This window comes from Trichechus manatus, unplaced genomic scaffold (genome assembly GCF_000243295.1).
Source record: "Trichechus manatus latirostris isolate Lorelei unplaced genomic scaffold, TriManLat1.0 scaffold00133, whole genome shotgun sequence".
Classification (NCBI taxonomy): Eukaryota; Metazoa; Chordata; class Mammalia; order Sirenia; family Trichechidae; genus Trichechus; species Trichechus manatus.
The window spans coordinates 6,029,452-6,057,273 of NW_004444069.1; the positions used below are offsets into that span (position 1 = coordinate 6,029,452).

At 41.3% G+C, this 27,822-nt stretch overlaps 1 protein-coding gene across 1 annotated transcript in view; it reads right to left on the reverse strand.

The window, feature by feature from the left end:
- Positions 1 to 27,822, reverse strand: part of CLSTN1 (calsyntenin 1) — an 82,647-nt gene that overhangs the window by 20,085 nt on the left and 34,740 nt on the right. Inside the window, exons 2-8 of the mRNA XM_023739397.1 lie at positions 26,650 to 26,772; positions 9,726 to 9,921; positions 7,568 to 7,776; positions 5,843 to 5,992; positions 5,543 to 5,728; positions 2,546 to 2,794; positions 2,047 to 2,168 (exon numbers count right to left, since the gene is read on the reverse strand). Coding sequence (XP_023595165.1) covers positions 2,047 to 2,168; positions 2,546 to 2,794; positions 5,543 to 5,728; positions 5,843 to 5,992; positions 7,568 to 7,776; positions 9,726 to 9,921; positions 26,650 to 26,680 — 1,143 coding nt within the window. The 5' untranslated portion in view covers positions 26,681 to 26,772. The remainder of the gene's footprint in view (positions 1 to 2,046; positions 2,169 to 2,545; positions 2,795 to 5,542; positions 5,729 to 5,842; positions 5,993 to 7,567; positions 7,777 to 9,725; positions 9,922 to 26,649; positions 26,773 to 27,822) is intronic.

A 27,822-nucleotide genomic window follows, 5' to 3' on the forward strand; every position in this document is an offset into this window, starting at 1 on the left:
ATGGAGATTTTTTTAACACTAATCTCTGTCTACTTTTATATATATCTGAAATTTTCCATAATAAATTTTTTTAAAAATGCAATCAGAAGAGCTGTCAGAAACTAAATATAGATTATGGTTATTAGAATAGAACTAGGAGCCCTGGTGGTGCAGTGATTAAGAGCTTGGCTGCTAACCAAAAGGTCAGGAGTTCGAATTCACCAGCCGCTCCTTGGAAACCCTATGGGGTGGTTCTACTTGTCCTATAATAGGGTTACTATGAGCCAAAGGTGACTCGACAGCAACGTGTTTTACAATAGAACTGTACCTAAAATGTCCACCTATGCTGCAAAAAATTTTTCTCTGACCTATACTTTTATTTGGTTTCTTAGGAAAAAAAAAATACGGCAAACTTTCTGAGAAAGAAATTATTTATGCAAATAAAAACTGCATTAGTAAGAGATGAATGCTACCAACTAGACACTCACTTTATCTTTCCTCTATCACATAGTTTTTTTCTTTCTCATTTATGCTGCTACATTTTTACCTTATCTTCTAACTGTTTCAGGCAGTGTTATATGTTAGCAACCACAGGCATATACAGCAGGATGTCAGCACCTGGCTACTGATTTCATGCTGTTGTTAGGTGTCATCAAGTCGGTTCTCACTCATAGCCACCCTATGTACAACAGAACAAAACACTGCCCAGTCCTGTACCATCCTCACAATCGTTATGCTTGAGACCACTGTTGCAGCCACTGTGTCAATCCATCTCATTGAGGGTCTTCCTCTCTTTTGCTGACCCTCTACCAAGCATGATGTTCTTCTCCAGGGACTGGTCCCTCCTGATAACATGTCCAAAGTATGTGAGACAAAGTCTCGCCATCCTCACTTCTAATGAGCATTCTGGCTGTACTTCTTCACCAAGCCCATGAGCCGAATAAAATTAAGCTAAGGCCAAAGGCCCCCTTCTTGCCCCCAACCCTAAATCAAGCTAAATGATTTATCCTAATTTTAATGAGAAGGCTTTCTCACTTTATAGCACCCCTATATGGTGCCTCATTTCCTCTAACACAGCAATTTTTGATGTGATACTTGTTTTCAATCATAGCAACTGTGGGAAAACCAGCTTTGTAAAGATATGACGTTTACCAAAAGGAATATAGAGTGTTCTAATGACAAAAGTCTGAACCACCTCAATCTAGTAGTTTGTGTAGTATCTGATTGCTGGCTCCTTGAAAATTTACAAAATCCTGTGATGGCCCTGAATTGCTGAGGTGCCCAGGGCATCTTGGCACACAATTTGGGAGTCAAGGCCTTAAATAATTAATAAATAAATACAAATGTCTCAACTCCAATTTTTAAGCTAATATGCTTATTTCAATAAATTATAACAGTGTTTTAAATTTAAAATATGTACTTTATGTCTAAAATACACATATGCCAAGGGAATTTACGCTTTCAGTGGAAAGGGATTAAAGGGATTTAATTTGCTATCCTATTACCCAGAATGAATAAAGAAGATCGAAGAAGAATTGATGCCTTTGAATTACGGTATTGATGCCTTTGAATTATGGTGTTGGCAAAGAATATTGAATAAACCATGCACTACCAGAAAAACGAACAAATCTGCCTTGGGAGAAGTAGAGCCAGAATGCTCCTTAGAAGCAAGAATGATGAGACTTTGTCTCATGTACTTTGGATGTGTTATCAGGAGCAACCAGTCCCTGGAAAAGGACATCATGCTTGGTAAAGCAGAGGGTCAGCGAAAGAGAGGAAGACCCTCAATGAGACGGACTGACACCGTGGCTGCAACAATGGGCTCAAACATAGCAATGACTGTAAGGATGGCCCAGGACTAGACAGTGTTTCATTCTATTGTACACAGGGTCGCTGAGTTGAAACCGATTCAATGGCACCTAACAACAACATTACCCAGAGACACACAAATCATGAAGTCACAAACACATGGAGTATAAACAGCTAGTCAGTCACCTTGCAGGCTGCAGTACCTAGTTAACAATCTCCTTCAAAAGATCATAATTAGTGAGTTTTCCACTCACTCACCTGATTCAACTTCCAGTGGAATTCTGCAGGCTTGTATTTCTTCTCCTCTGAAGGATCCTGACGGAGGAGGAAAATGAGCCGGCAACCATGGACATAGAGTGAATAATGGTGCCGGTTCATATCTGCAAAGACAGTGCCTACTGGTAAGTGGCCAACTTAAGACCCAAAGGAGAAATAAAAGCTATCTCTTTAATGGGTTTTGAAGACATGATTTTATCTACATACATCAACTCTCCAGCTGGACCAAGGCAGGGTTTGGAGGCAAATACACTTGGGTTTTACTAGGAAGCTAGGTACATGATCATCACTGACAGCCCACAGAGTAAAACTAACAAATACCAAAGCTGTCTGTAAGGACAAGGGCCCCAGCACAACATGGAGAGTAACGTCCACCAACAACCAGCCTGTGTGGAGCAATAGGGGGAAGAAAGTCACTGCACTGGACAGCACAGGTTTAGGGCATGAAAAAGGATGACATCACTCAGTGAAATTTATCGACCTGTTTTGTCTGAACTGCAAAGAATGGTCTCTTTCTTCCTGCCAAAAGGCCCATGCCGCATCCACACAGAAATCATAAAAGGCTCTTTCGGGTTGACTGAAACGACGCCATCTGGGATCCTCACTGCCTGCGTGCCATTGAACTCAAAGACCTGGTCGCTGTCGTGGCCGTTGTCAGTGGGGAGGCCGGCGGTCCAGTTGAGGGAGCTGCTTGGGGAGGGCAGCAGCTCGGCAGTGCCGGAAGCAGCACCTGAGACAAAACAATGCTTAATAACAAACTGCGTGAAGAACCTACACTACTCTAAAGTAGTGGCCTTATCTTACGGTTACACAACGTGCTGTGTTCAGCTTACTTGTCCTCAAAACACAGTTTTTATTACCAAAAAAAAATACAATCACTGTGGATAGTTAAAAAAAAAGAAAGAAAAAAAATATTACCAACCAAATGCATCTAATATTAACAATTAGGTATGCACTCATCTAGTCCTTTCTCTATGAACCCATTGCCATCGAGTTGATTCTGACTCATCGCGATCCTATAGAACTGCCCCATAGGGTTTCCAAGGCTGTATATAGTCTCTATGAATATATACAGTGTATTTATTTACAAAAGTGGAGTCATGATAAAGATAACGTATATTATCCCAATAATAGTCTTCTATAACCAAAAAACCAAACTAGTTACCCTTGAGTTGATTTCGACTCATAGTGACCCCACGTGTGTCAGAGTAGAACTGTGCTCCACAGGGTTTTCAATGGCTGATTTTTTAGATGTAGATCACACCAGGCCTTTCTTCTGCAGTGCCTCTGGGTGGACTCGAACCTCCAGCCTTACAGTTAGCAGCCAAGTGTATTAACTGTTCACACCACCCAGGGATTCCTAGCATAATTTGAATTGTCTGAATAGTATTTCATTGTACAGACAGACCATAATTTATTTAATCAATCTCCTTAGTGGACACTGAGGATGTTCATAGTTTTTCCCCATTACAAGCCTCGCCCTGATGAATACCTTTGTGTGTCTCCATGATTATTCTCTTAGGATAAATTCCTAGATATGGAATTGTTAAGTCAAAGAGCATGAAAAAATTTTTTTACCACTTTTGTTATGTATTGCCAAGCTCACATTTTCTTTTTAAATTTTTCCACAGAAAACGATGCTGCAAACTCTCTCAGTCACTGGTCCTTGGCTTCTTCATTCTTAGGGAAAAGCATGACTTGGTTGGACCAGTCTGCTCTTGCAAGTAACACACAACCTCAGTTCGAATCCCAGTTCTGCTACTTCTAAAAGTCTGACCTTGGGCAAGCTACTTAACCTTCTTAGTCTCAATCAATTTCTCTGTAAGAACGCGTTCAATACCAACTACTTGGGCCTGTTGGGAAGATTAAATAATACATGTGGAAGTACCAAGCATACAGTGAGCACTGAGATATTAAATTTTTTATCTTCTTCCTAACTTCAAACTGTTCTGAGAGAATGCTCATTTAGTACCATAAAAAGTAATAGTATTATGAGAAGAAAATTAATTTAATACATTATAATTACATGCATAGTTTAAATCAGAAAATATTCCAGACTTCCAAACTTACATTTATTTGGGTACATGATTATTATAAATATTTAGATTGAGAACCACAAAACACCCTAGTATATTCATTATCAGGATGGGCCAACAAAGTGTAAACTTTTTATCCCTTGCTTATTTTCCCTGTAACAAATTTCTATTATATTAGAGAAGCAGTTGCCTCAATCTGTTACCAGACTAGTGATAAGACAGATAAAAAACAAACATTGCTACAGAGTTGATTCCAACTACAGCAACCCTATAGTACAGAGTATAACTGCCCCGTAGGGTTTCTGATGCTATAAATCTTTACGGAAGCAGACTGCCACATCTTCTTCCTGAGGAGTGGCTGGTGGGTTCAAATCACCCACCCTTTTGGTTAGCGGTTGAGTGCTGAACCACTGTACCACCAGGGCTCCTTATAACACAGATCAGGATGAGAAAATGCTCCCTGCAGAGTTGTTTCCGAGCAGCTCTTGAAACACAAAAGACCCTTTGGCTTATCCAGAGGTCACTGAAGTTGCTGGTATTTTATCAGCAAGCAAGGAAAATACTCTTCCCCTGCCTCTTCCACAAGGGAAGCCCACACTTCACCTCTCCCTCATTCGGACAGACCAGAAAACGTCCACAGCTGAAGGGAGAGAGTCTTTTGGGTCAAAATCACAAGAACTCTGTCTCTCCACTTCCCCACACAACATTGGTGATATATTCAGTTGAGACTATAAATTAGATGTAGGTATTAGATGTAGTTTTGTTTTTCTACTTCATGTTTGCCAAAAGCTATTGCCATTACCTATTTTTTAAAATAAATCCTTAAGTAAACATCTCATTTCAGTCTCCTAAAACTCACTTATACAATCCCTATTTTGAAGATTCCCAGTGTACCCTTGGAGAAACACTTGCTTTCTTCAAATCAGTGGTTCTCAATCCTGGAGGAGGAGGTGTGGGTCGTGTTGTTGTTGTTGCTGTGTGCTGTTGAGTCAATTCCAACTCATAGCAACTCCATGTGACAGAGTAGAACTGCCCCATAGGGTTTCCTAGGCTGTAATCTTTATGAGCACATACTGCCAGGTCTCTTCTCCAGCAGAGCTGCAGGTGGGTTCGAACTGCTGACCTTTCAGTTAGCAGCCAAGCACTTAACCATTTATAGACCTCCATAAGAATATGATAAAAGCTATGGCCTTCTCCCCAGAAAAATATACTTACACATAACATTTTGAACAATTTTAGGAGTTTATGTACCCCTGAATCCCATCCAGTATGAAAATTCGCCAGCAAGGCGGCGACAGCAAAGAGCCTCTGTTACAGTTTATCATGATGAACACCAAGACACACAGACAGTGGGTCAGCTCGTCAGCCGACCTATCTGTTTGAAAAGGTCTCTCTTGCCTGCACCAAAGACTGACCGACTCAGCATCACGGGGTCTCCTTACCACAGAGCCGGTGAAGGGACTTCTCAGAATAGGTGTCGCGGTCACAGCCTTTGCCTATGTGGCTGGTCTCGAGCTCCACCGTGGCCTGGACAGAGGCGACAGGCTCGTCACATGTCTCCAGATGGACGTTGGGGAAGAGGGACAAAGCACCAGTGCCAGGTTCATATTCAATCCTATTGTTCCATCCTGTATCGTCCACAAATTGGGGTGGAGGAAAAGAAGGAAAACTCACATTGTAGATCTCTATGGCTTATAAATTTTAAGAATAGGTATAACAGCAGGAAAAAGGATGTAGCTCACCTTGCCACCCAGGGGTGCAGGTGGGCTTGATGCTGATCTTTACCAAAACATCTTCTGTGGCTCTTTTCTTCCCACAATCATAGGCAGTGACTGTCAGCTTGTACTGATGTTCTTTCCCATAGTTCAACTTCTCTGTGTTTTTTATATAACCTTACCGAGGAAAGAAACAACAGTTAAGACAAAAACTCACACTGTTTTTTACATTCATTGTCTTACGCTGAAACATAAAATGCATGTGCTGTAAGCCTGTAAATACTGACAGACACAGAAATAAACTTACACTTGAAATAATTAACACTCAACCTGGTTTATATGTGCTTTGAACACACACTAAATCAATCATTTAAACATGCCTTCGTGAACAACTGCCTCCTTTGCCATGAGACCAGAAAGACTGGATGGTGCCTGGCTACCATTACTGAACATTTTGATCCGAGAGTCTACAGAAGAATCCTGATCAAAAGGGGGAAAATGTAGAACAGAATTTCATATTCTCATGGAACCCAGTGAAGGTTGGATGAACCCCTGAAACTACTGCCCTGAGATAATCTTTAAACTTTAAACCAAAAATATCCCCTCAAGTCTTCTTAAAACCAAACAACAGTTTAGCTCAACTAGTAAAAAATGTTTTCCTTGAGCATTATGCTCTTTTAAGAGCTATCTATAGGGAATCAAACTGATAACAGCAATCTGAACGATTAGATAGGAATCTTATGGAGCAGTAAATTTATGTTAAAAGGGAAGGACAACTCAAAAAAGGTAGGTGGGAATGGCTGCACAACTTGAAGAATGTAATCAATGTCACTAAAATGGTACACGTAGAAACTGCTGAATTGGTGTATGTTCTGCTGTGTATATTCTCAACAACAAAAGAACTGTTTAAACAGAAGAAATGAGTCCACACAATTCAACCTCCATTTATTCTTACAGTTTTACATTGGGTTTTACATTTACTTTAAGATTTAATACTTTATATATAATATAAACAGGCAAAATAATTCTTTTATTCAAACATTAAATACAACACAAGCTGCCCTAAATATTCTTGCTAAAAGATTTACTTTGTTAAAGAAAACGAGAGATTTCCTACCCCACCCACTTAGAGGAGAAGCCTGCTTTTCAAATAACAGTGCAGATGCCTGACTTCTTACAAAATACAGGCAATGTTCATAATTCCAACAAAGACCCTGGACTTTATTAACAGAGACTCCGTGTGATCATTAAGAAGCTATACCCTTATAAAGAAGTTAAGCTCTACAAGGAGTTGATTCTGTTCAATTACTAAGGACAGAGGTGGGCCTAGCAGTGGTAGTAAGGTACAAACCCTCATTTTCAAGATGAGACAGAAAAAGCAAATCTAATGGAGAATAGAGAAAATCAAGGATCTAAAGGTCACTCTTATTCACATGCATGGTGACTGAAAGACGAGAGGATAAAATAATAAAAGCATGTCAAGTGGGGGATATTCATTTGATTTTGGTGGGAAAGGAAAAAGGAGAGCTTCAAAAGAGAACACAAGACTTTCAAGGTGCCAGAAAAGAGGCTGTCGGGGGCAGAGTGAAAACCTAAATGTGAAACAAACACACACTAAGTCAGGTCTCCAATTTGTGGGGCTCACTGGAGCACTCACAAAGTGCCCTGTATATAAACATGGTCTTGGAAGAGACTGTGTCAGCCCCAAGATCGCAAGCCCTCACTGGGGAAAACGTGCTCCTCTGTTCTTACCATCTTTGTCAACAGTAAATGGGACATCCGGGGTGACAACTTCATAGCTGCAAATCTGGCTGAACTGCGGGGAGCAGTCTGCGTCCACCGCCTCCACTCTCAGGATGCTGTCGTACTGCTTCCCCTCGACGACTGTCGCCTTGTAGGACTTCTCCTTGAATACAGGTGCATACTCATTCACATCGTTCACCTGAATGTGGACAGTTGCTCTGATAGAAAAAAAAGGGGGGGGGGGTTATTTTTCTCTACCCGAAGGATACCAATTCTGCCCCATTTTAAAATTTTCTTCTGCAGATACCCTGTTTCATGAAATTCATACGATCATAGTGACAAATTGTTCATTGTTTTTAATTCAGGGTAAAAACAAAATGCAAAAACAGAGATTTGGGTTGATTCTTCCAGGTCCTAAGAATAAGCCAGCTGGTTAAAAAAAAAAAAAAAAAAAATCACAAATATAAAAGAGACTAGGGATTTTCTTTAGCAATATATGGGATACTGTATCACAGCATGCAAAAAGGAGATAAACTGTATCAGACATCTGTCTCCTCTCTAATCATAAAGTTAAAAATGGATAATTTGTTGCAAAATCCAGAAAACAGAACCAAAGGAAGAATGGGTAAGAAAAAGAGCATGGGAAGGCTTGATTATGAGAGTTAACACAAGTTCTGTCCTACTTTAAGGAAAAGGATGAGACCAGTAGACCCATTATTGGGTTGTCACCGATTACTGATTCAATAAATAAAGGACTTTGGGGAGGCCAAGCCCTTGCTGCCACCCAGGCTCTTCCTCTTGGGTTGCACACTTATTTTCCACACTGACTCTTTAGACAGGTGTCATCATATTGACAAGATCTCTTCCTCTACCAAAAGGACCAACTGGTCTGCGCCTGACCTTTTAATCTAGTAGTAATAAGACAGCCTGGGACTGAGAAGAAGGACTAGTTTACACTGGTGATGTTGACTTGCTTTCCAGACTCTTAGACAATGATCATACACTGAAGTGACCACACACGAACAGAGGCGTGGGGGTGGGGGTGGAGGGGACTTACTCCCAGGTACAAATCCAAGGGGACGCCAGACAAGGCACAGAATGACATTTCAAGGCACCACAAATATGAAAGGCACCTGACTGAGGCAGCCAGACAAGAAGGGGGAGGCAATTCTGACGCACAGCCTCTATCAACGTCTATTCCATCTTGAAATTGGGGGAGGGGGCGCAATTTAAGAGACTGCCCCCGGGCGATCGTTACCCCTGCTACACCCCTTTACATGAACACTCACATCCCTCATCAGAATAGACTGCAAATAAAGAACACTGACAGGTTTCAAGGACTACTAATCAGGGATCGTTTCTGAATCAGAAAGGTCTCTGATCAAAACAAGACACTTTTCAGGGAAAAACAATAATATCACACTATGGGAAAAGATGAGCCGTGATTCACTGACACACTCCAGCTGTACTTCTACTAAGAGCCTCCACAGACCAGCGCCACTAGGTGTGATCTTACAACACGGGTTACACGACATCATCTCACCCAAATACTCCCTTTCTTAGTAGGTGTAGAAACCGAGACTCAACCAAATATGTTATTTGCCTAATGTCAAGAGGCTACTAAGTAGTGGAGAAAAAGACTAGAATTCTAAATCTATTGTCTTGTCCCGCATCATTTCCATCCACCAGTCATTCTCACCTGGCAGGAAGCATATGAACGCACCCAGGATGGGGTACAAAGGCCAGTTCACTACCAATGGCACTAATGAACATCATGCCCTTAGAATTTACAGCGAAAGATACATGTAACAACAAAATATCTTCTTTGGGGAAAAGTGGGCTTTTTCAATTTTCAGTATAGGGTCTTAGCTTCTTCGATAGAATACTTAGTGGGTAAAATTATTCATTTATTATTAATTCAACACCTAAAATGTGCCAGACTCTTGCTAGGAGCTGTATACAGGGGTAAACAAAACAGACAAGATTCCTACCCTCAAACAGCTTACCATCTAACTGTGGACAACTGAGACAACTGAGAACCAACTTCTGCCTCATCTTTCAAAAACACAGTAAGTCTTGGGGACATGAGCTAGGTCGCTGCTATTTTCTTTACACGCACACAAATTCCCTTGGTAAGTTATTTCCACTCTTTGTCCAGCTTACTTACTTATGAGACTTCTTCACGCTGGTGCCGTCGGGCCCCTTCCCACAGTCATAGGCCTGGATTGTGAACGTGTAGTCTTTCTGCAGCTCACAGTCCAGTTTCTCTTTGGAGCGAATCAGTCCCTCACCGGTGGTTTTATCCACTACCACTGCATCAAAGGGGACATTCTGCCCATGAATTTTAAATCCACAAATCTCACCTGGGGAGTCAAAGCAGAAGGGGTTAAAATTTCCGCCACATAGGCCTTCTGCACCTGCCCCCCACCCCCAGAGAAAACAAAACAAATTCGGCAGCCAGGGGTTTGGAGGGCTGTGGACAAAGCAAGGGCACTGTGCTTTAACATGGGTAAGTTCTGGGGGCTTTAGTAAAAAGAAGCAAGTTCTGACTTTCAAAGCAACTCGTTTACTTTGCATCCATTCATGCAGGAGTACAAAAGAGAGAAAGAGAAAATATAGACAGGCATTTCACAGGAGTACTTAGGATGGCTCTAGGGTCAAAGTCGATCTCATTAGCAAACAGCCAAGGCCTTGTTAACATCCAGAGACTGCCCCGCTACTGGGGAGAGCCAGGCAGCGGTTTTGGTTTGTACTACAGAGAAGGCTAAAACACAGTTAAGTGTCAAGAGAGGAAAAAACGTGAGATACAGGTTCAGCACCATAATTACAGAAATTCTGTCAAAAAAAAAAAAAAAATTAGAAGAAGCAAGTCTTCCTGTGCAATGAGCCTGGCTAAAATTAGGGAATCAAAACAAACTACTAAATGAGAAAGGTAGAAATACCAACTCTTCAGGCATCCATTTCAACAGCTAGCATCTACTGTTAAGACAGTTTCTACGGTGGGGAGGGGTTTGCTAGACTTTCCTTCAGACTGTCCTATCGAACCTGAAAAAGAAACCTGCCTCAGAACTGAACTACATCTCAGTGGGCTTACAAGCCTCATTAGGAGTGAAAATCTATTTTTCCATTCTTGTCCGTGGAGATCAATGTTTTGATGTACATATAAAACTTCACAAAATGTATTTCATATAGAAATATGACTTAACTCCTCCAAAATTCCAAACTAATGGAAATTGTTAAGAAGCAAAAACTCTCTTAAAACTTTTTTTTTTTTTAATGTACAGTACTATCCATATAGTTCAAATGGATGTCTGATTTCCAGATATTTCTAACCAAGGGTTTGGTTACATATAATTTCCATCAATATATTTAAAAAATAGAAACAAATAGGAGAGTAAATAGGGGCAAAAGAACATGACAGTATCTTCTGTTCAAGGGCTGATTCCCAATTTTATAAACAAAGTTAGTGGGTTAATGTTCGTAAGAGGGATAAAAGAACCCTTTATCACCTTCTTTGGTGACTGTCACCTCAAAACTCTCTAAAGGGAGAAAAGATAAGCCCATGTCAGTAATACAGGAAAGAATGAAGACGGAACAATAAGGAAAAAAAAAATTAAAGTTGCAAATATTACATAGAAAAGTTTGACCTATAATTTAACAAAGAGCTCAGTAGCCAGCTGCTAGAATTGCTACAGCAAAAATGCATCCCCAGTAACCAAATGCCACTCTGAATCCAACTTACCATGAACTACTGCACACCTTTGAAATTATAGTAACTCGTGGATGAAATACCGCTATAATGTTTCATAACATCCTCAGGTGTCATCAGGATTTTTTAATGACAGTTAATAAGTACACCTATTTGTTATTTTACAGTTTGGGGATTTTCATTTTCATGCTAAATTCTCTCAGATTCTGGTAACATTCATCTCATCATTAAGTTTAATGAAACAAAAAATTGGAGCAAAAGGTTCTAATCCTCTGTTCTTGGGAACTGAATAAATAACAGTGTTTTTCTAATCTGAAGTACCCAACCATGGCAACAAATACAATCCCTCATCTAATAGAACATTTGCTTAAATGTGAACTGAAACCAGACTAAATACTAACTGTAGCGATGCTATAGTGATCATGGCTTTTATTATAAGAAAACACAGTTCTACCAAGTCAACTTAAGATTCTGCTAACCACGCCCCATGACTGCTCCACAGGAGCAGAAAACCTGAAAAGAAAAGAGCCCAGCTGCCTCTCACCAGACACGCCTGTCTTACAGGTTGCACTCTTCTCTCCCTGCAAAGGAAATATGAGTTTCTTTGCTTTTCTTAATGGTTTTACCTAATATGTGCATATTCCTAAACAATCTGCTGTTCCATTTTGCTTGTTTTCAAACTTTAAAAACTGGTTATCATATGGTATGGAATGTTTGTGACGTGCTTTTTCACTCAACCTTGTGTATCTAAGATTCATTCACCCTTGTTGATGTATGTAGCTAGTTTATTCATTTATACTACTACACAGTCATGAGACTTCAATGAGTTAATACATGCAACGTGCTTAAAATACTGCCTGGCATAAATAGAGTACGCAGGGAATATTCACTGTTAATTACTACGATTATCTCCCACTGGGTGAATATACCAGAATTCTAGGTTTTGCTGTAATGAACAGTTCTCCAGTGAACACTTCTGTCCATGCCCGATGCTGCACATGCCCAGATGTTTCTCTAGAGCTGAGCTGCCCAACATAGTAGCCACTAGCCACATGGGGAAGCCCTGGTTAGAGAGCTCAGCTGCTAACCAAAAGGTCGGCAGTTCGAATCCACCAGTCGCTCCTTGGAAACCCTATGGGGCAGTTCTATTCTGTCCTATAGGGTCGCTATGAGTTGGAATCGACTCGATGGCAGTGGGTTTGATTATTGTTTCTTTTTAAGCCACATGGGAAGGAGCCCTGTGGCACAACGGTAAAGCATTTGGCTGCTAACTGAGAGGCTGGCAGTTCGAACCTACCTTGCAGCTCCACGGGAGACTTGGCTATATGCTCCCATAAAGATTACGGCCTAGAAAACCCTATGGGGTAGTTCTACTCTGTCACATGGGGTCGCTATGAGTCAGAACTGACTTGACGGCACCTAACAACAACAAGAAATGCATGGTTTTAATTTAAATTAAAACTCATGCTAAAATGAAATATTAGAAATTCAGTCCTCAGTCACGCTAACCACATTACAAGTGCTCAATAGCCACTCCTGAACGGGAGGATGCAGATACAGAATATTTCCTTCATCACAGCCAGCTCTACTGGGCAGCACTGCCCCACAGCAGGGGTCAGCAAACTGGGGACCCTGGGCCAGAGTCAGCCTGTGCCTGTGTTTGTACAGCCCACGCGCTAAGAATGGTGGTGCAATGGTTAGGTGCCGGGCTGCTAACATAAAAGATTACAGCCAAGAAAACCTAATGGGGCAGGTCTACTCTGTCACATGGGGTCGCTATGAGTCGGGATCAACTTGACCGCACTCAACAATAACAAGAGATGCTAAGAATTTTCTTTTTAAATACTATCTCATGACATGAGAAAATTATGTGAAATTCAAGTTTCAGTGTCCATTAGCAGTGTTTTATTGGGACAGAGACATGCCCACGTATGCACTTCTATGGCTTCTACGCTCCACTGGCTGAGATTAGTGCAGGGCTGAGTGGATGCAACAGAGATCGTATGGTCTGCAAAACCTAAAATATGTGCTAACGGGCCTTTTATAGAAAAAGGCTGCCAAACACTGCTCTAGAAGCACACCTATGAGTAGACCCACTGGTTGCGGGATAGTCAACCGCACAAGATGTGTCAAATTGTCGGCAGAACATACTAGCTCGTTACATTATGTTTACAACTTCCTGCATATGTTAATATTGCATAATATACTTAAAAATAAGTCAAGCTGTCCCAGCTTTAATTGAGAAAATCCTGTTTGTGATTCTAGGCTTCCTGATGAGGAAGTTCTGCTCCTTCTGAGCTGCCATCATTGATAGCGACTTTGGTGTCTGACCCGACAAAGACCACTGCACAGACAAGGGCAGATTTAAGACCCCTGAGGTGAAGTCTCTGCGTGGGTAACACCACCTATGCTGGACACTGCTTTAACCCATGAACACTCACCATGAGCAATGCCCTTGGATTATTTCTGACCGTGAGAGAGTCCATTATCAGAAGGAGCTGGGCACTGTTTGCCAATATTTATAAACTGTCTAAATCTCTCCTTTTAGAGATCAGGCTGCAACAGGGAGCCCGGCCCTTCGTAGCAACAGACAACTATTTCCCCCATCTACTTCTTATCTACTCCGAGGGTCATTAGGAAAGGGAATTCTGTTTGTTGTACAAGTCTCTGCTTTTCATCTCAATGGCTTCAAAACTCAGAAATCTGGTACAAGTATCAATTCTTGCACCATCCATCTGGAAACCAGAGCTCACCAAGCACTTGCTGAAAATATGTCACATCTTACTTTGCCCATTCCAAACACAAGGCATTCCAAATTCCATAAAACACAAGACAGCATTGTAAACTACTATGATTTTAACTAATCTTCCAAAGAACATTCATATATTCATCCAACAAACATGTAAACATCTACCAGGTACCAGCTACTGTCCTGGGCACTGGGGACACGGCCAGGGACAAAACAAGGGCCCTGTCCATCACAGAGTTGATACTGTAGTTTATGTTTTGCTATGCCTGTTTGTTCAGAGAAATAGAAAACAGAAATACAGTGAAACCTGTGAGAGCCAGAACTCAATGGAACTGCTTTGTTTTTCTGGGTCTCACAAGTTTTCCGCCGTCGATGAGGTGCAGTCGTACCGCTTTTCCATCCCTCTCTATTAGTGGAAAATATTTGAGTTTTCCTTCTCTGACAGGTTTCCGCCTTACATGGGTTCCAGCTTTTGCAGGTTTTACTGTACATATAGTTTGTCAATACTGGGAAGTGCTATGGCAACAAATAAATCAGGAAGAGAGGACTTGGAGTGTAGGAGGGCAGAAGGGTGGTTCAATTTTATACTTCAAGTGATGGGGAAGGCCTCACTGCTTGGAGAACACTAAGGCAGTAAGAGGAGCCCTGATGGCACAGTGGTTAAGAATTCAGCTGCTAACCAAAAGCATGGCAGTTCAAATCCACCAGCCACTCTTTGGAAATCCTATGGGGCAGTTCTACTCTGTCATATAGGGTCACTATGAGTCAGAATGGACTCAACGGCAATAGGCAAAGGAGTAAGAAGGAGTCCCAGTGACACAGTGGCTAAGCACTTGGCCGCTAACCAAAAGGTCAGCAGTTGGAACCCACCAACTGCTCTGTGGGAGAAAGAAGTAGCAGTCTGCTTCCGTAAAGATTTTTAGCCTTGGAAACCCTATGGGGCAGCTGTACTCTGTCCTATAGGATCACCATGTGGAAGAATGGACTCGAAGGCAATGGGTTAAGAGGGTAAGCCAACTGATCATCTGGGGAAGTTTCCGGCAGAGGAAACAGCAGGTACAAAGGCCCTGGGGCAAGTGTGGGCTTGGCTCAGTACAGGAACAGGGAGGCCTGTGCTGCTAGAGTTGGTCAGCAATGCTGAGAACAATAGATGAGATCAGACAAGTAGTCTGAAGCCACACTGGTGGGGCCTCTTAGACTACTGTGTGCACTGTGGCTTTTCCTGCATTGTGGCTTTTCCTCTGAGTGAGAAGGAAATGACCAGAGGGTTTTGGGCAGAGAAATATTACATGGCTTACATTCTGAAAGGATCCATCTGGCTGCTGTGTTGAAAATAAGTCTGTAGGAGGGCAAGGGCAGATGCAGAGAGCCCAGAGGTTATTTGAGTAATCCAGGTAAGAGATAAGGAACCCTGGTGGTGCAATGGTTAAGCACTCAGCTGTTTAGTGAAAGGCTGGCTGTTAACTCATCCAACAGCTCAGCTCCACCAGAGAAAAGACCTGGAGATCTGCTCCCATAAAGATTACAGCCCAGGAAACCATCTGGGACAGTTCTACTCTGTCATACAGGGTCGTTCGGAGTCAGAATCAACTCAACAGTGCCCAACAACAACAACAAGCAAGAGATGGTGACGGCTAGAACCAGGCTGGTACAAGCAGGGGTGGAAAGAAGTGTTCAGATTCAGGATGTGCTTTGAAAATAATGCCAACAGCATTTGTTGGTGGATTATAAGTGGGAAACTGTAAGGATGAAGTTGCCTTTTACTGAGATGGGAAACACTGTGGAAGGAAGATTTGAAGGGAGAAATGGGAATTAGTACTTTAGTTTTGAACGTGTATCTGTACTACAATTTGTTGAGTCAACTCTGACTAAAGCGGACCCTATGCGTGTCAGAGTAGAATGGTGCTCCACAGGGTTTTCAACAGCTGATTTTTTGGAAGTAGATCACCAGGCCTTTCTTCTGAGGTGCCCTGGGTGGACGCAAATTTCCAATTTTTGGTTTGGAGCCAAACACATTAACTGTCTGCACCACCCAGGGACCCCAGGATTACAATTTGTTAAGGAAAAAAAAAAACCTGGAATAGTGTCTCAAAGGTGGGGTTATCAAATATAAGGATATCAGTTATTTTAAAACTCACTGTGTATTTCCAAGCTGCTCTCTGAAGACTGGATCCATTTATAATGAGAACTGCAAAAATGTAAAATTATATCTTTTCTATATACACCCACCTATCTGAGCATTTAAGTTGGCTACTTCATGGGTTTTCACTCGGTAGTACTGCTAGTCGGGCTGGGTCCTTTTGCCTATAATGACCACCTTGCCAAGTGGCAGCCTGATGCGGCAGGGGCAGTGGGGCTCCGCCCTCAGCCAGCCCTGGGTTTCCCAGCACCAGCAGCTCGGTGACTGGACATGTCACTGCAGCACCATCTGCAGAACAGCGCCAGCACACCCACTTCTCGGGGTCCCTTTATCCATTCAGCCTACGACACTGATTCTTACGAGGAAGATGGATTCGACAGGAGCAAGGATGGGGTAAGTGGACAAGTTAAAACTACTGCAGTATGCCAGATGAGACGCGACGAGGCTAAAAACTAAGACAGCTTCAGGAGGATTTTTACGATGCTAGAAGGATATCATGCTTGGTAAACTAGAGAGTCAGCGAAAAAGAGGAAGACTCTCAACAAGATGGACTGACACAGTGGCTGCAACAATGGGCTCAAGCACAACAACGATTGTGAGGATGGTGCAGGACCAGGCAGTGTTTCGTTCTGTTGTACAGAGTCACTAGGACTCGGAACTGACTCGATGGCACCTAACAACAACAACAGATAGGCCTTCGTAACCAACTAGAGAGAGAGAGTGAAGGAGACTGGAGTAACTCCCTGGTTTTTGGCTGATGGTGCCATTTAGGGAACTAAAGCACAGAGAAAGAGGGAAAGACTTGGGAGAAAGGTGATGTGCTCAGGTTTTGTTATACTCTATTTCTGCTAACTTATTGTTTGTTTGCTGGAATGTTTTAAAGCAAATCCCAGAAATTATCTTATTTCGTGGGTAAATACTTTAGTAGATATCTCTAACAGATAAGAGCTTTTTCTTTAAGATAACTACCATAAAATTATCATGGCCAACAAAATTAACAATTCCTCAGATTAACAAAATTAACAAAAATTCCTCTCCAATTTATACTCAAAATCCAACTGATGATCTTCTTCCCCTAAACCAGAGATCACCATTCTCCCAAGCTGTCACTGACACATTCTTTTTCCCTCTCTCCTTATCCATTACATGTGGTTCTATGAATTATATACATGTGACAATTACATACATCAAGTTACATGGTAGTTACATGCCTTGCATGGAGGCCCATCACTGTAACTCCATGTAATGGTACATCTGTATCCTTTGGCATTCTCAGTCAGCTATCCTAGACTCAGCCCTCTCTTCCCAATCTCACACCTGATCTTGCAAGGAAAGACCCCTCAAAATCATCTCAGATTCTATTTTCTTTCTGTCCCCTTCCCACTCAATTCAGACTATGTATCACTGGTAGATAAATCCACCTAAAACTCTACTTTCATTGTGCTGCTCTCTATAATAAAATGCCCCCCCTAAGTTTCCCAGGTGACCTCCCCAGCTCTGACAGCCTAGGAGTGGATCAAACCTTCCCCTATCTCTTTTCCACTCTTCATTCACCTGAAATAGTCCAAAGGAACTGTACTAAAGAATTTTAAAAGCAAAACATAAAAAGAGATAAATCCAGCAAGGACAGATTTGACTTCTCGATATCCAAAGTCATGTCCAAGATTCTCAACTGACAGCGCTTTGTCCTCATTCTTTCCTGATCCGTCCCTTTGAAAACCCCCCACTTCAGGTTGGTCTTGCTTTTTTCTAAGTCTTCCTCCACGAATGAGAAGGATAGCTCTAAATTCTGTCCTAAGAGTCTCCTCAGCTCTCAGATGGCCCTGCCCCGATATAGCAAGTGTTTTCCGTCACACCTTACTGAGGTCATTAGTGCTGGCTCTAACAGTTAAGGTTCTTTGGCTGCAAGCAACAGAAATCCATTCTAACTAACCTAGACAAAAGGAAATTTACTGGAAAACTGTTGGGAACTCAAAGAACTGATGGTAGGCTAGAGAAAGGGACCTGCAAACAGCCTCCCAAGGCAGCTTGGGAGACCAGGAAATAGGAACCACAACAGTCCTATAGCAAAACAGCTTGGACAGTGCTTACCACCACTGAGATAGAATGGGACACCAACGTTTAGCTCGTCTCTCTGCTCAGTATTCAAATTCCAAGGAGGGAGCGTGGGTTGTATACACACTTGGCTCGGGGAGGTGGGTTACAGGCTGTAGACCCGCTGATCTATGCCCAATGGGAAAGAAATCAAGTGGCTGTTAAGCAGGGAAAATGGACATTTGATGAGTAACAAGTGTCCACTGCACTGGACCTGCTAATCTAACTCTCATCCCTAATCCATTTCCCTCTACCCTGTTCAGCCTTTGTGCCCACACTCACCAGCTGGGATGTCCAGGCTGGTCCTTATCTGTGCTGATGGCTGGCTTCCTTGCCTTCTGGTCCCGGTTAGTTTCTGGGCAAGCTCACTTGTGGGTCTAATCAGTACAGTTTTTTAAGATTCCTTAAATACACAGGCTATGCTCTCACAAGCTCATCAATTATAAGAGTAGTTCTCAAATGTTAGTGTGCCAAAAAGCACTTGGAAAGCTTGTTTAAAATACAGTTTCTCAAGCTCTACTCCCAAGAAATTCTGATTTAGCAGCTCTGGAGAGGAGCCCAGTAATCTGTATTTTTAATGAGCACTCCTAGACAGTTCTAATGTAAACAGGCTGAAGACTATGCTTTGAGAAAATTGGCCTATCGGTGGTTTCCAAACCTGGCTGGCTGTCAGGGATTTCTTAGGCTCCAGCCCTGGAGGTACAGACTCAGGCAGCTGAGAGTACAGCTCGGGAGTCTGCATGCTACACAAGGGCCCCAGGTAGATGCAGTGTTGGACGCAGTACTGGACATGCAAAAGAACACCCCATTCCATTCAGCTCTTCAATGGAAACCACTGGACCCCAAGCTGACTTCCAACTCTCTGCTCCCCATGCCACATGCCGTACGACCTAATCTATTTCACTTGCTCCCTGGAAGCCCTGCCAGTTCCCACCTCTGTTCCTACCTTCCTCTTCACCTTCGCTGCCTGTATACATTTTACCGATCTTCTACAGAAGCTCAAGCTCTGCCTTATGAAATCCCTTCCCTGCCTTCTTCACCCACATCATCTTTTCCTGCTTATGAATTCCAGCAGATACTATGTGTTGCCTCTCTTGCTTTGCACTGAATTATAAACTTCCTAGTCTCCTTGGGTAACTCTTTGTCAATGCTGGTTTTGCCTTCCCACCTAGATTATCAGTGCTTTGAGAACAGGGACCAACATTTATGCTTTAATATTTTCTAAAGGAGCTAGCACAGTTACCTAATATTTACTGATTCTAAACCTTTCCTGAGAGGCAACTGCTTCTGAAATGACTTCATTTATTTTAAACTGCTACTCAATCGATGATTGCCTTGTATTAGGTTGGACCATGAGAAATGTCCAATATTTGATCATTTGTGACATACAAAAATGCCAATTTCATGTGGCGAAACCTAATACACCCTTCCCCTGACTGCTACAAACACATCAGCCCAATTGCATACTCTAAAAATGCAAAACTGGGCATTGACGTAGAGTAGTTAAACTCATCAGTCATCCTCAGGGGATACGAATCATATAAACTACAAAGAATATGGAGAAAAGCTATCATAGATCTTCTGAGTAGGTTCTAATTAAATATCTATGAAAATAAAGTGCCCATTCTTGCCCTGAAATTTATTTTAGGTTCTAGTCATACCATAATTGTTTAACTAATCTTGTAAAATATCTGCACTCAGTCTGGGAAGATAAGGAAAAAGAATGCTTGAATAGAATCACCTACACTCAAAGGAAGAGCATTAAAAAAAAGGGGCAAGGGGATGCTTGGCCTTATAATATGAGTAATATGGAACACACAATTCTACAAGCAGCAACAATGCAGCCTGTATACATGGTTCAAAAGCTTTTAAATCTCCATCGTTGCTGTTGTTGCTGGGTGCCATCGAGTCAATTTTCAACTATAGCGACCCCTTGTGACAGAGCAGAACTGCACCATCGGGTTCTCTAGGCCATAATCTTTATAACAGCAGACTGTCAGGTCTTTCTCCCGCAGAGCTGCTGGGTGGGTCTGAACTGTCAACCTTTTGGTTAGCAGCTGAGCGCTTAACCACTGCGCTACCAGGGCTCCTTAAGTCTCCACTAAGTACACAAAATGTAAAATCTGTTTTGTGCTTGTTAAGTTTAACATTTGTTATATAGGGGAAGTCAGTACAACTGGACCAAAGCAAAAGCACAGAAGTTTCCTAGACACGCCCAAAATACATAAATAAAATAAAGTTTAACATCTGTTAGATGCCTAAGCAGGGCTTCAAAAAGGTGCAGTTGGTTATTTTAAGAAAGCATCATTGCACTTGAAAGTGTTAACTATGCAGCAAGCATTCAACTAGAGTAGTATGCTAGTCTACTATCTTAAACTTTACTATACAGCAAATGACTGCTTGCAAAGTTGCCATAGTATGATGCAGTCTGCTGTGGAGCAGTATCATACAGTAAAGGGAATATCATCTTACCTCATCTCAAAAGTATCTGCTTATATAATACATAATCTTCTAATCAAAAACGAAAGGACACTTTCTGCCCCATGAGCCTGATTTACATTTTAATTACTTACTGAAAAAAAAATCATGCCCTTTAACTATTAGAAAGCACCTAACACAAGCACATTAATTTAAGTAAACTGATTTTGAAAATATCTTGTTATCCTATGACTGGATTTTAACCACCATCCCACAAACCTTCTCACACTCAACCTTACACATGTCAATCCAGGATTCTAGCAGATTGAGGAGAAGGGGCAGAGAAAATCATTTTAATTGGTTGGTTCAAACGGTTATTAGCCAAAAGGCTGGCTATTGGAACCCACCCAGAGGCGCCTCAGAAGACAGGCCTGGTTATCTGCTTCCAAAAGGTCACAGCCTTGAAAACCCTATGGAGCACAGTTCTACTCTGCAACACATGGGGTCACGATGAGTCGGAACTGACTCAGCGGCAACTAACAATAACACTAATTTCCTAAAATACTTGAGGAATACAAAGACTTCATTCTCTTAGCTCCACCCCAAGAAAGCACTCCGGGCTAGACCCTGTAACTCAAGGTAAACATCTGACTGGTGACGAACTAGACTACAGACACTTCACCGCAAGCGTCCATGACTAAGCTTCCAACATGACACACTATTTATTTCTGACAAGGAAACTCCACGAGCTGCCCACACCCAGGCCTTGTAATGGGATGAGACTACGAACTGGAATGTTCAAGTTTTTTAACGATAACGTCATGAAAGTCAACACAGGGAGGCTAAGAACTAAGGCTGGAGAGTCAGGCTCTGGGTCGAAGGCAGTGCTATCATTTATGAGCTGTGGGACTTCAGCCAAGCTCAGTCATTCTATCTACAAATATTTAGGGAGTGCTGACTCGTCCCAGGCGCTGCTCTAGGTATGAGGGATTCAGTGGAGAACAAGGTAAGCGAGAAATCTGAGTTTCCTCATCTGGAAAACAGGGATAGCAGAGTGCCTACCAGATGAGACTGGTGAAAAGAATGAGAGAAAGTAACCCATATAAAGTACTCAGAACCACCTCTGCCACACTGATGGCTGCCACCACCACTACCGTCGACATCATCATCATCATGGTGCTAAATTAAATTCAATGTTGCTAACAAAACAAATCTAAGATCAAAATAAGCCTCCAGATATAGCCTTCACCTTACCCAGGAAAATTACTTAAGAAACTCTGTGAGACTTCATCAGCCTGAGACCAGAAGAACTAGATGGTGCCTGGCTACCACCAATGACCACCCTGACAGGGAACACAACAAAGAGTCCCTGATGGAGGAGGAGAAAAGTGGGGTGCAGAAATCAAATTCTAGTAAAAAGACCAGACATAATGGTCTGAGACTGTAGGAACCCCAGAAAGCATGTCCCCCGTACTCTCTCTCAACCCAGAAGTAAAACAATTCCCGAGGCCAACTCTTCAGACAAAGATTGAACTGGACTATGGGACACAGAATGACACTCATGAAGAGTGTGCTTCTTAGCTAAAGTAGAAACATGAAACTAAATGGGCAGCTTCTGTCTGGAGGTGAGATGAGAAAGATGAGAAGGTGGAGAGGGTTAGGGGCTGGCTGCATGGATGTGGCAAATCAGGGTGGAAAAGGGGAGTGTGCTGTCATAGTATAGGGAGAGCAACTGGGGTCACATAACAGTGTATGGGGTCATGCATAAATTTTTGTATGAGAGACTGACTTGAATTGTAAACTTTCACTTAAACTACAACAATAAAAAAAGAAACTCTGTGAGAAAATGGAACACTATGAAAACTATGTAGAAAGATGAAAAAATATTTCTCAAAGAATGTTAAGTGAAAATATATTTTTTAAAGATTCTATTATCATTAATAACAACAGCATCAGAAGGCACTATTTTAAGCTCTTTATATATACAAATAAATATGCTAATATTCCTAAAACCCTATGAGGTACGTGACATTATTATCACCATTTTACAAATGATGAACGTGGGGCACAGAGAGGTTAAGCAATTTGCCCAAGGCCACAGAGCCAAAAAGTAGCACAGCCAGGATTCGAATGTGAACCATCTGGGTCTAGGGTCTGTGTTCCTCACTGCCTGTCGGTTACAGCCTCATGAAGGCAGTGTTCTGTTGGATATGTACCATGACAACAGAAGAGCAAGGAAAGGAAGGTGACATGGGAGGTGTTCCCTTCCCCACTCCATGTAGCTGCTCACTCCTTGGGCAGAGAAGAGGACCATGCTTCAGTCAAGAAGATATGAGTATCAATTCCACCCCTAGGTATATATACCCAAGAGAATGGAGAACCTTTGTTTTCAAAAACTTGTACACAAACGTTCATAGCAGCATTATTCTATGCCAAAAAATAGAAGCAACTCAAATGTCCACCAAGTGATGAACAGATAAACAAAATGTCGTATCATCTATACAATGGAATAATATTCAGCCATAAAATGGACTGAAGTCCTGATACATGCTACAACATGGATGAATCTTGAAAACAGTATCTGAGTGAAAGAAGCCAGATACAAAAGACTACGTATCGTATAACTCCATTTATATGAAATGTCCAGAACGGGCAAATTTATAGAGATGGCAAGTAGATTACTGGTTGCCAGGGACTGCGGGGAAGGGAGTGGTGAGTGACTGCTATCAGGGACGGGTGATAAAAATGTCCTGGGATTAGACAGTGGTGATGGCTGCACAACCATACTATAAACCAGTACATTTTATACTTTAATGGGGAATTTTATAGTATATGAATCATATCTGAAAAAAATATACACATACATATGTAGATGTGCTTCCCCATAAAAATCTCCAGAAGGAAAACATTGACTTATCTGTCTCCTATAACAAATATAATCACGTTACCACTATGGCTTAGTTCTAAATTGCTTCTTTTTGGCAGTTTAAAAAAAAAAAGCCAATATATAACTTTTGAAAACCAATGAAAAAACCTTATAAAACCTTTTAAGTATTATTAAATTTATGATAACACATTAAGTTTTGACAAATGATACAATAAAATTAAATTAATCCAATGAAAAAGAAAAAACTTCTGTTTTATTGCTATGGCTTTTTCCTTAAAATTAGTCCTCAATGTGCACATTTCATTTGCCCCTCCCTTTTGTAACTTTCTGCCTGTGCCACATACATACTAGCTGTATGACTGTTATGGATTGAACTGTGTCTCCCAAAAATTTGTGTCAAGTTGGCTAGGCCACGATTTCCAGCATTATGTGACTGTCCACCATTTTGTCATCTGACATGATTTTCCTATGCATTGTAAATCCTACCGCAATGATGTTAATGGGAAACTCTGGTGGTGTAGTGGTTAAGAGTTTAGCTGCCAACCAAAAGGTCAGCAGTTCCAATCTACCAGGCGCTCCTTAGAAACCGTATAGGGCAGTTCTACTCTGTCCTATAGGGTCACTATGAGTCGGAATCGACTTGATGGCAGTGGGTTTGGTTGTTTATGATGTTAATGAGACAGGATTAGAGGCAGTTACATTAATAAGGCAGGACTCAATCTACAAGATTAAGTTGTGTCTTAAGTTAATCTCTTTTGAGACATAAAAGAGACAAAGGAGCAGACAGACCGGCGACCTCACAGGAGCCAGGAGAATAGCACATCCTTTGTACCCGGGGTCCCTGTGCTGAGAAGCTCCTCAACCAGGGAAGACTGATGACAAGGACCTTCCCCCAGAGCCGAAAGAGAGAGAAAGCCTTCCTCCGGAGCTGGCACCCTGAATTTGGACCTCTAGCGTCCTAGACTGTGAGAAAATAAATTTCTCTTGTTAAAGCCATCTACTTGTGGTATTTCTGTCTTAGTCTAAATGACTAAGACAATGACCCAGAGCAGATAATGTACCTGCTTGTGCCTCCGCTTCCTCGTCTTTAAAATGGAGGTGGGCACAAACAATGCCTGCCTAATGAGGTTGTTGTGAGCATTAAACACAAATTTGTAAAGCACTTGGAATAATGCCTAGAACATTGTGAATGCTTTTAAGTATTATGAATGATTAGTGATGCAGTAGCTGTTGTTGTTGCTATGTACTGTCGAGTTGATTCTGACTCATAATGACCCTACAGGACAGAGTAGAACAGCCACATAGGGTTTCCTAGGCTGTAATCTTTAGGGAAGGAGACTGCCAGGTCCTTCTCCTGAGGAGCCACTGGGTGGGTTCAAGTCACCAACCTTTCGCTCAGTAATTCTTGAGCCACCACGGCTCCTTAATGTAGTACATTGTTGTTGTTGGGTGCTGTTGAGTCAGTTCCAACTCATAGCGACCCTATGTACAACAGAAGGAAACACTGCCCAGTCCTGCGCCATCCTCACAATCACTGCTATGTGTGAGTAGATAGTGTTCCACAAATACTATGGGACTGTGTACAGTTGACACCTCACATGATAAAGAAAGGCCTTAGGGAATAAATACAGAACTCCTGACTCTAATCATCCCTTAAAATGCATGAAATGTCAGAAATGTACAACTGTCCATTCAAAAATATAAGGTAGATAATCCTTTAAGATGATTTATACAGCATTAAACATCACACTCAGAAGGAGGAACCAGGCAACAAGCAAGTATGGTTTGTGGCAGGAAGGTCATACACAAACACTGAAAAATCTCGTTAGGACACAGAAAACCAATATACAACGCTATAAACAATTTTAAATCTGGGGGAAAACCACAAATCACCTCAGCTACTGAACAAAGAGTATGTGCGTACTCACAGCATACAGTCCTTCCTCTATTGTCCATCTAATGGGATTTTTCTCTAAAAATGATTGAATAAGTAAAACTAATTGGAACGGTCTGTCTCCATCACTGACTCGAACAGCACATGCTAATTTTCAGGTTACTTTTCTGAAAATATGATGTGGCACTTGAACAGAATGAAGCACAAATTTGTTTTTTAAGTAACCCCATGTTCATTTCCTTTGATTGGCTATAGTAAAATTAATGTGTGATGTCATTTATATAAGTTAATCCATTTTTTCTTATCTGTCCCTAGGCAAACAAAACACACTCTTTAATATGAGAAGTTTTATTCTGGAAAGCTATCATGCAAAAACCACTCTTTAAAACTTAATTTTACAAAGTCAATTCCAAGTCTGATGTAAAGAAGGAGTTACAAAGCAAGTGCCTTCATCAGTTAAGGAAACAAATATGGACGTTTGATGTGAATGTCAAATGTGAAAACAGTTTTGATCTGGAAAGAACTATTACAATTTAGCAAAGTAGAAGGTTATTATATCATGAAAATCTCCAAAGCAATTCCAGAGATTGTCTCTATTAAAAGACTTAGGTACTACAATCTTATGAAGTAACTCAGGTTAAAAATTTATTGGAAGTAAAATCTAAGGCAAAAGGATTCCTCTATAAAGACTGCTCAACGTTTTCAAAAAAGTCTTTTTGGATACCTGAAGTCTAGGTAGTGCAAGTAAAATCTTGAGCTGTAATTATCTAGATCCTCGCCACTCAGGTACAGCCCAAGGACCAGCAGCATAAGCATCACCTGGGAGCAGGTTAGAAATGCAGAGTCTCAGGTCCCCCTAGACCTAATGAATCTGTATTTTAACCAGTTCCCTAGGTGCTCTGTGTACACACTCAAGTTTGAGACACACTTATCTAGATATCTAATCTACCTGGCTCCATGAAGACAAGGAATATAAAGAGGCAATTAAATGTTTGGTTTTTTAGCTACAAGAGCTAGCTTTTCTGGTCAAGTGTCTCAACTATTAAAATTAAAAGGAAAAAATCTGGTGCACAGGAGCCACAGATAACACTTTGCTAACAAGACATTTCCAGAAAACTCAGAAATGATACAAATGGGGTATATGAAGTGCTTCCCATCCAGTCCAAATTAATCAAGAGTAAATAAAAACCATGTTTGTACCTGCAAAGTGCATAGGTGCGTCTTTATCCATGGCGATCAGGGGAGGGTCAAGGAGCACTGTATTATCATTTTCCGTAATGATACCATGATAGGTGGGTTCAAGCCATGGCTTATGCTTGTTAACTGTGTTGGTGGGGAAAAAAAAAGAAAGAAAATACACAAGGTTACAATTATTATTTTAAACTCATAACTATTTTTAAAGGAAACTCATAACCATTTTTTAAGGAAAAAAATCTGTCCATTTATATTATTAAAATAAAAGTCGTTATTAGTCTTGTATTTTTGTTGCAGTCTGGTATTAAGACCCAAATGGGATGAAATTCTAAAGTTAGGAGTATAGAAATTGAGCCTGTGAAGCAACCAGAAATAAGAAATAAATTGCTCTAGAAATCAGGAGAAAGAAAGAAGACAGATGGCTATAAACAAACTCACACTATCTATAAACAGAAAAGTTACAAAGAAAAATATGTTGTCATTTCTTTTATGACAATAGATATTACCTTCTTATTAAAAATTAACATTACAAAACAAAATTTAAAACAGAGTTCAAAGTAGATATTTTTAATGTAAAATTAATAACTATCGTAATTTTTGCAACTAACATGCCCTCCTAAATAATATACCCACATATATAATGCACATAGTGTGCCTAGGAAAATAATGCACGAGGGGGTTGCAAGGTTGACAAAAACATTTAACATGTCCATTATTTGAAAAAAAAAAATACAGTACATGCAAAAGTTCTAAAAAGACTTGATTTAAAACGGAGTGCTTAAGAATACCCACTCTGGAGTCAGGCCGACCTGGGATACGATTCCAGTTTCTCTCCATGATAAGTGTGACCTTGAGCAAGTTCATTGATGTCTAATTCTCACAGTCTCAGTTTCCTCATTTGAAATCCAAGGACACCATCACTCTCCTCACAGGGCAAGCACACACCACTGGAGAAGCAATTTCTTTCCCCTCCCCCATGGACTACTAGAACTGCTACCTAAGGTTTTAAGGTAAGAACTGCTGCTCTGGCATCTACTTACCTCACTTACCTGATAAAATAAATTTCTAGTTCCTGTCCATTTTGCTTTGTCTGGGGCCTTGCTCACAGCGGCCTACGCCTGGACTCTCCCGGATTCTAACTCATAGATACTAACTCCCTCCCCCTCCCTGAGCTTCCTA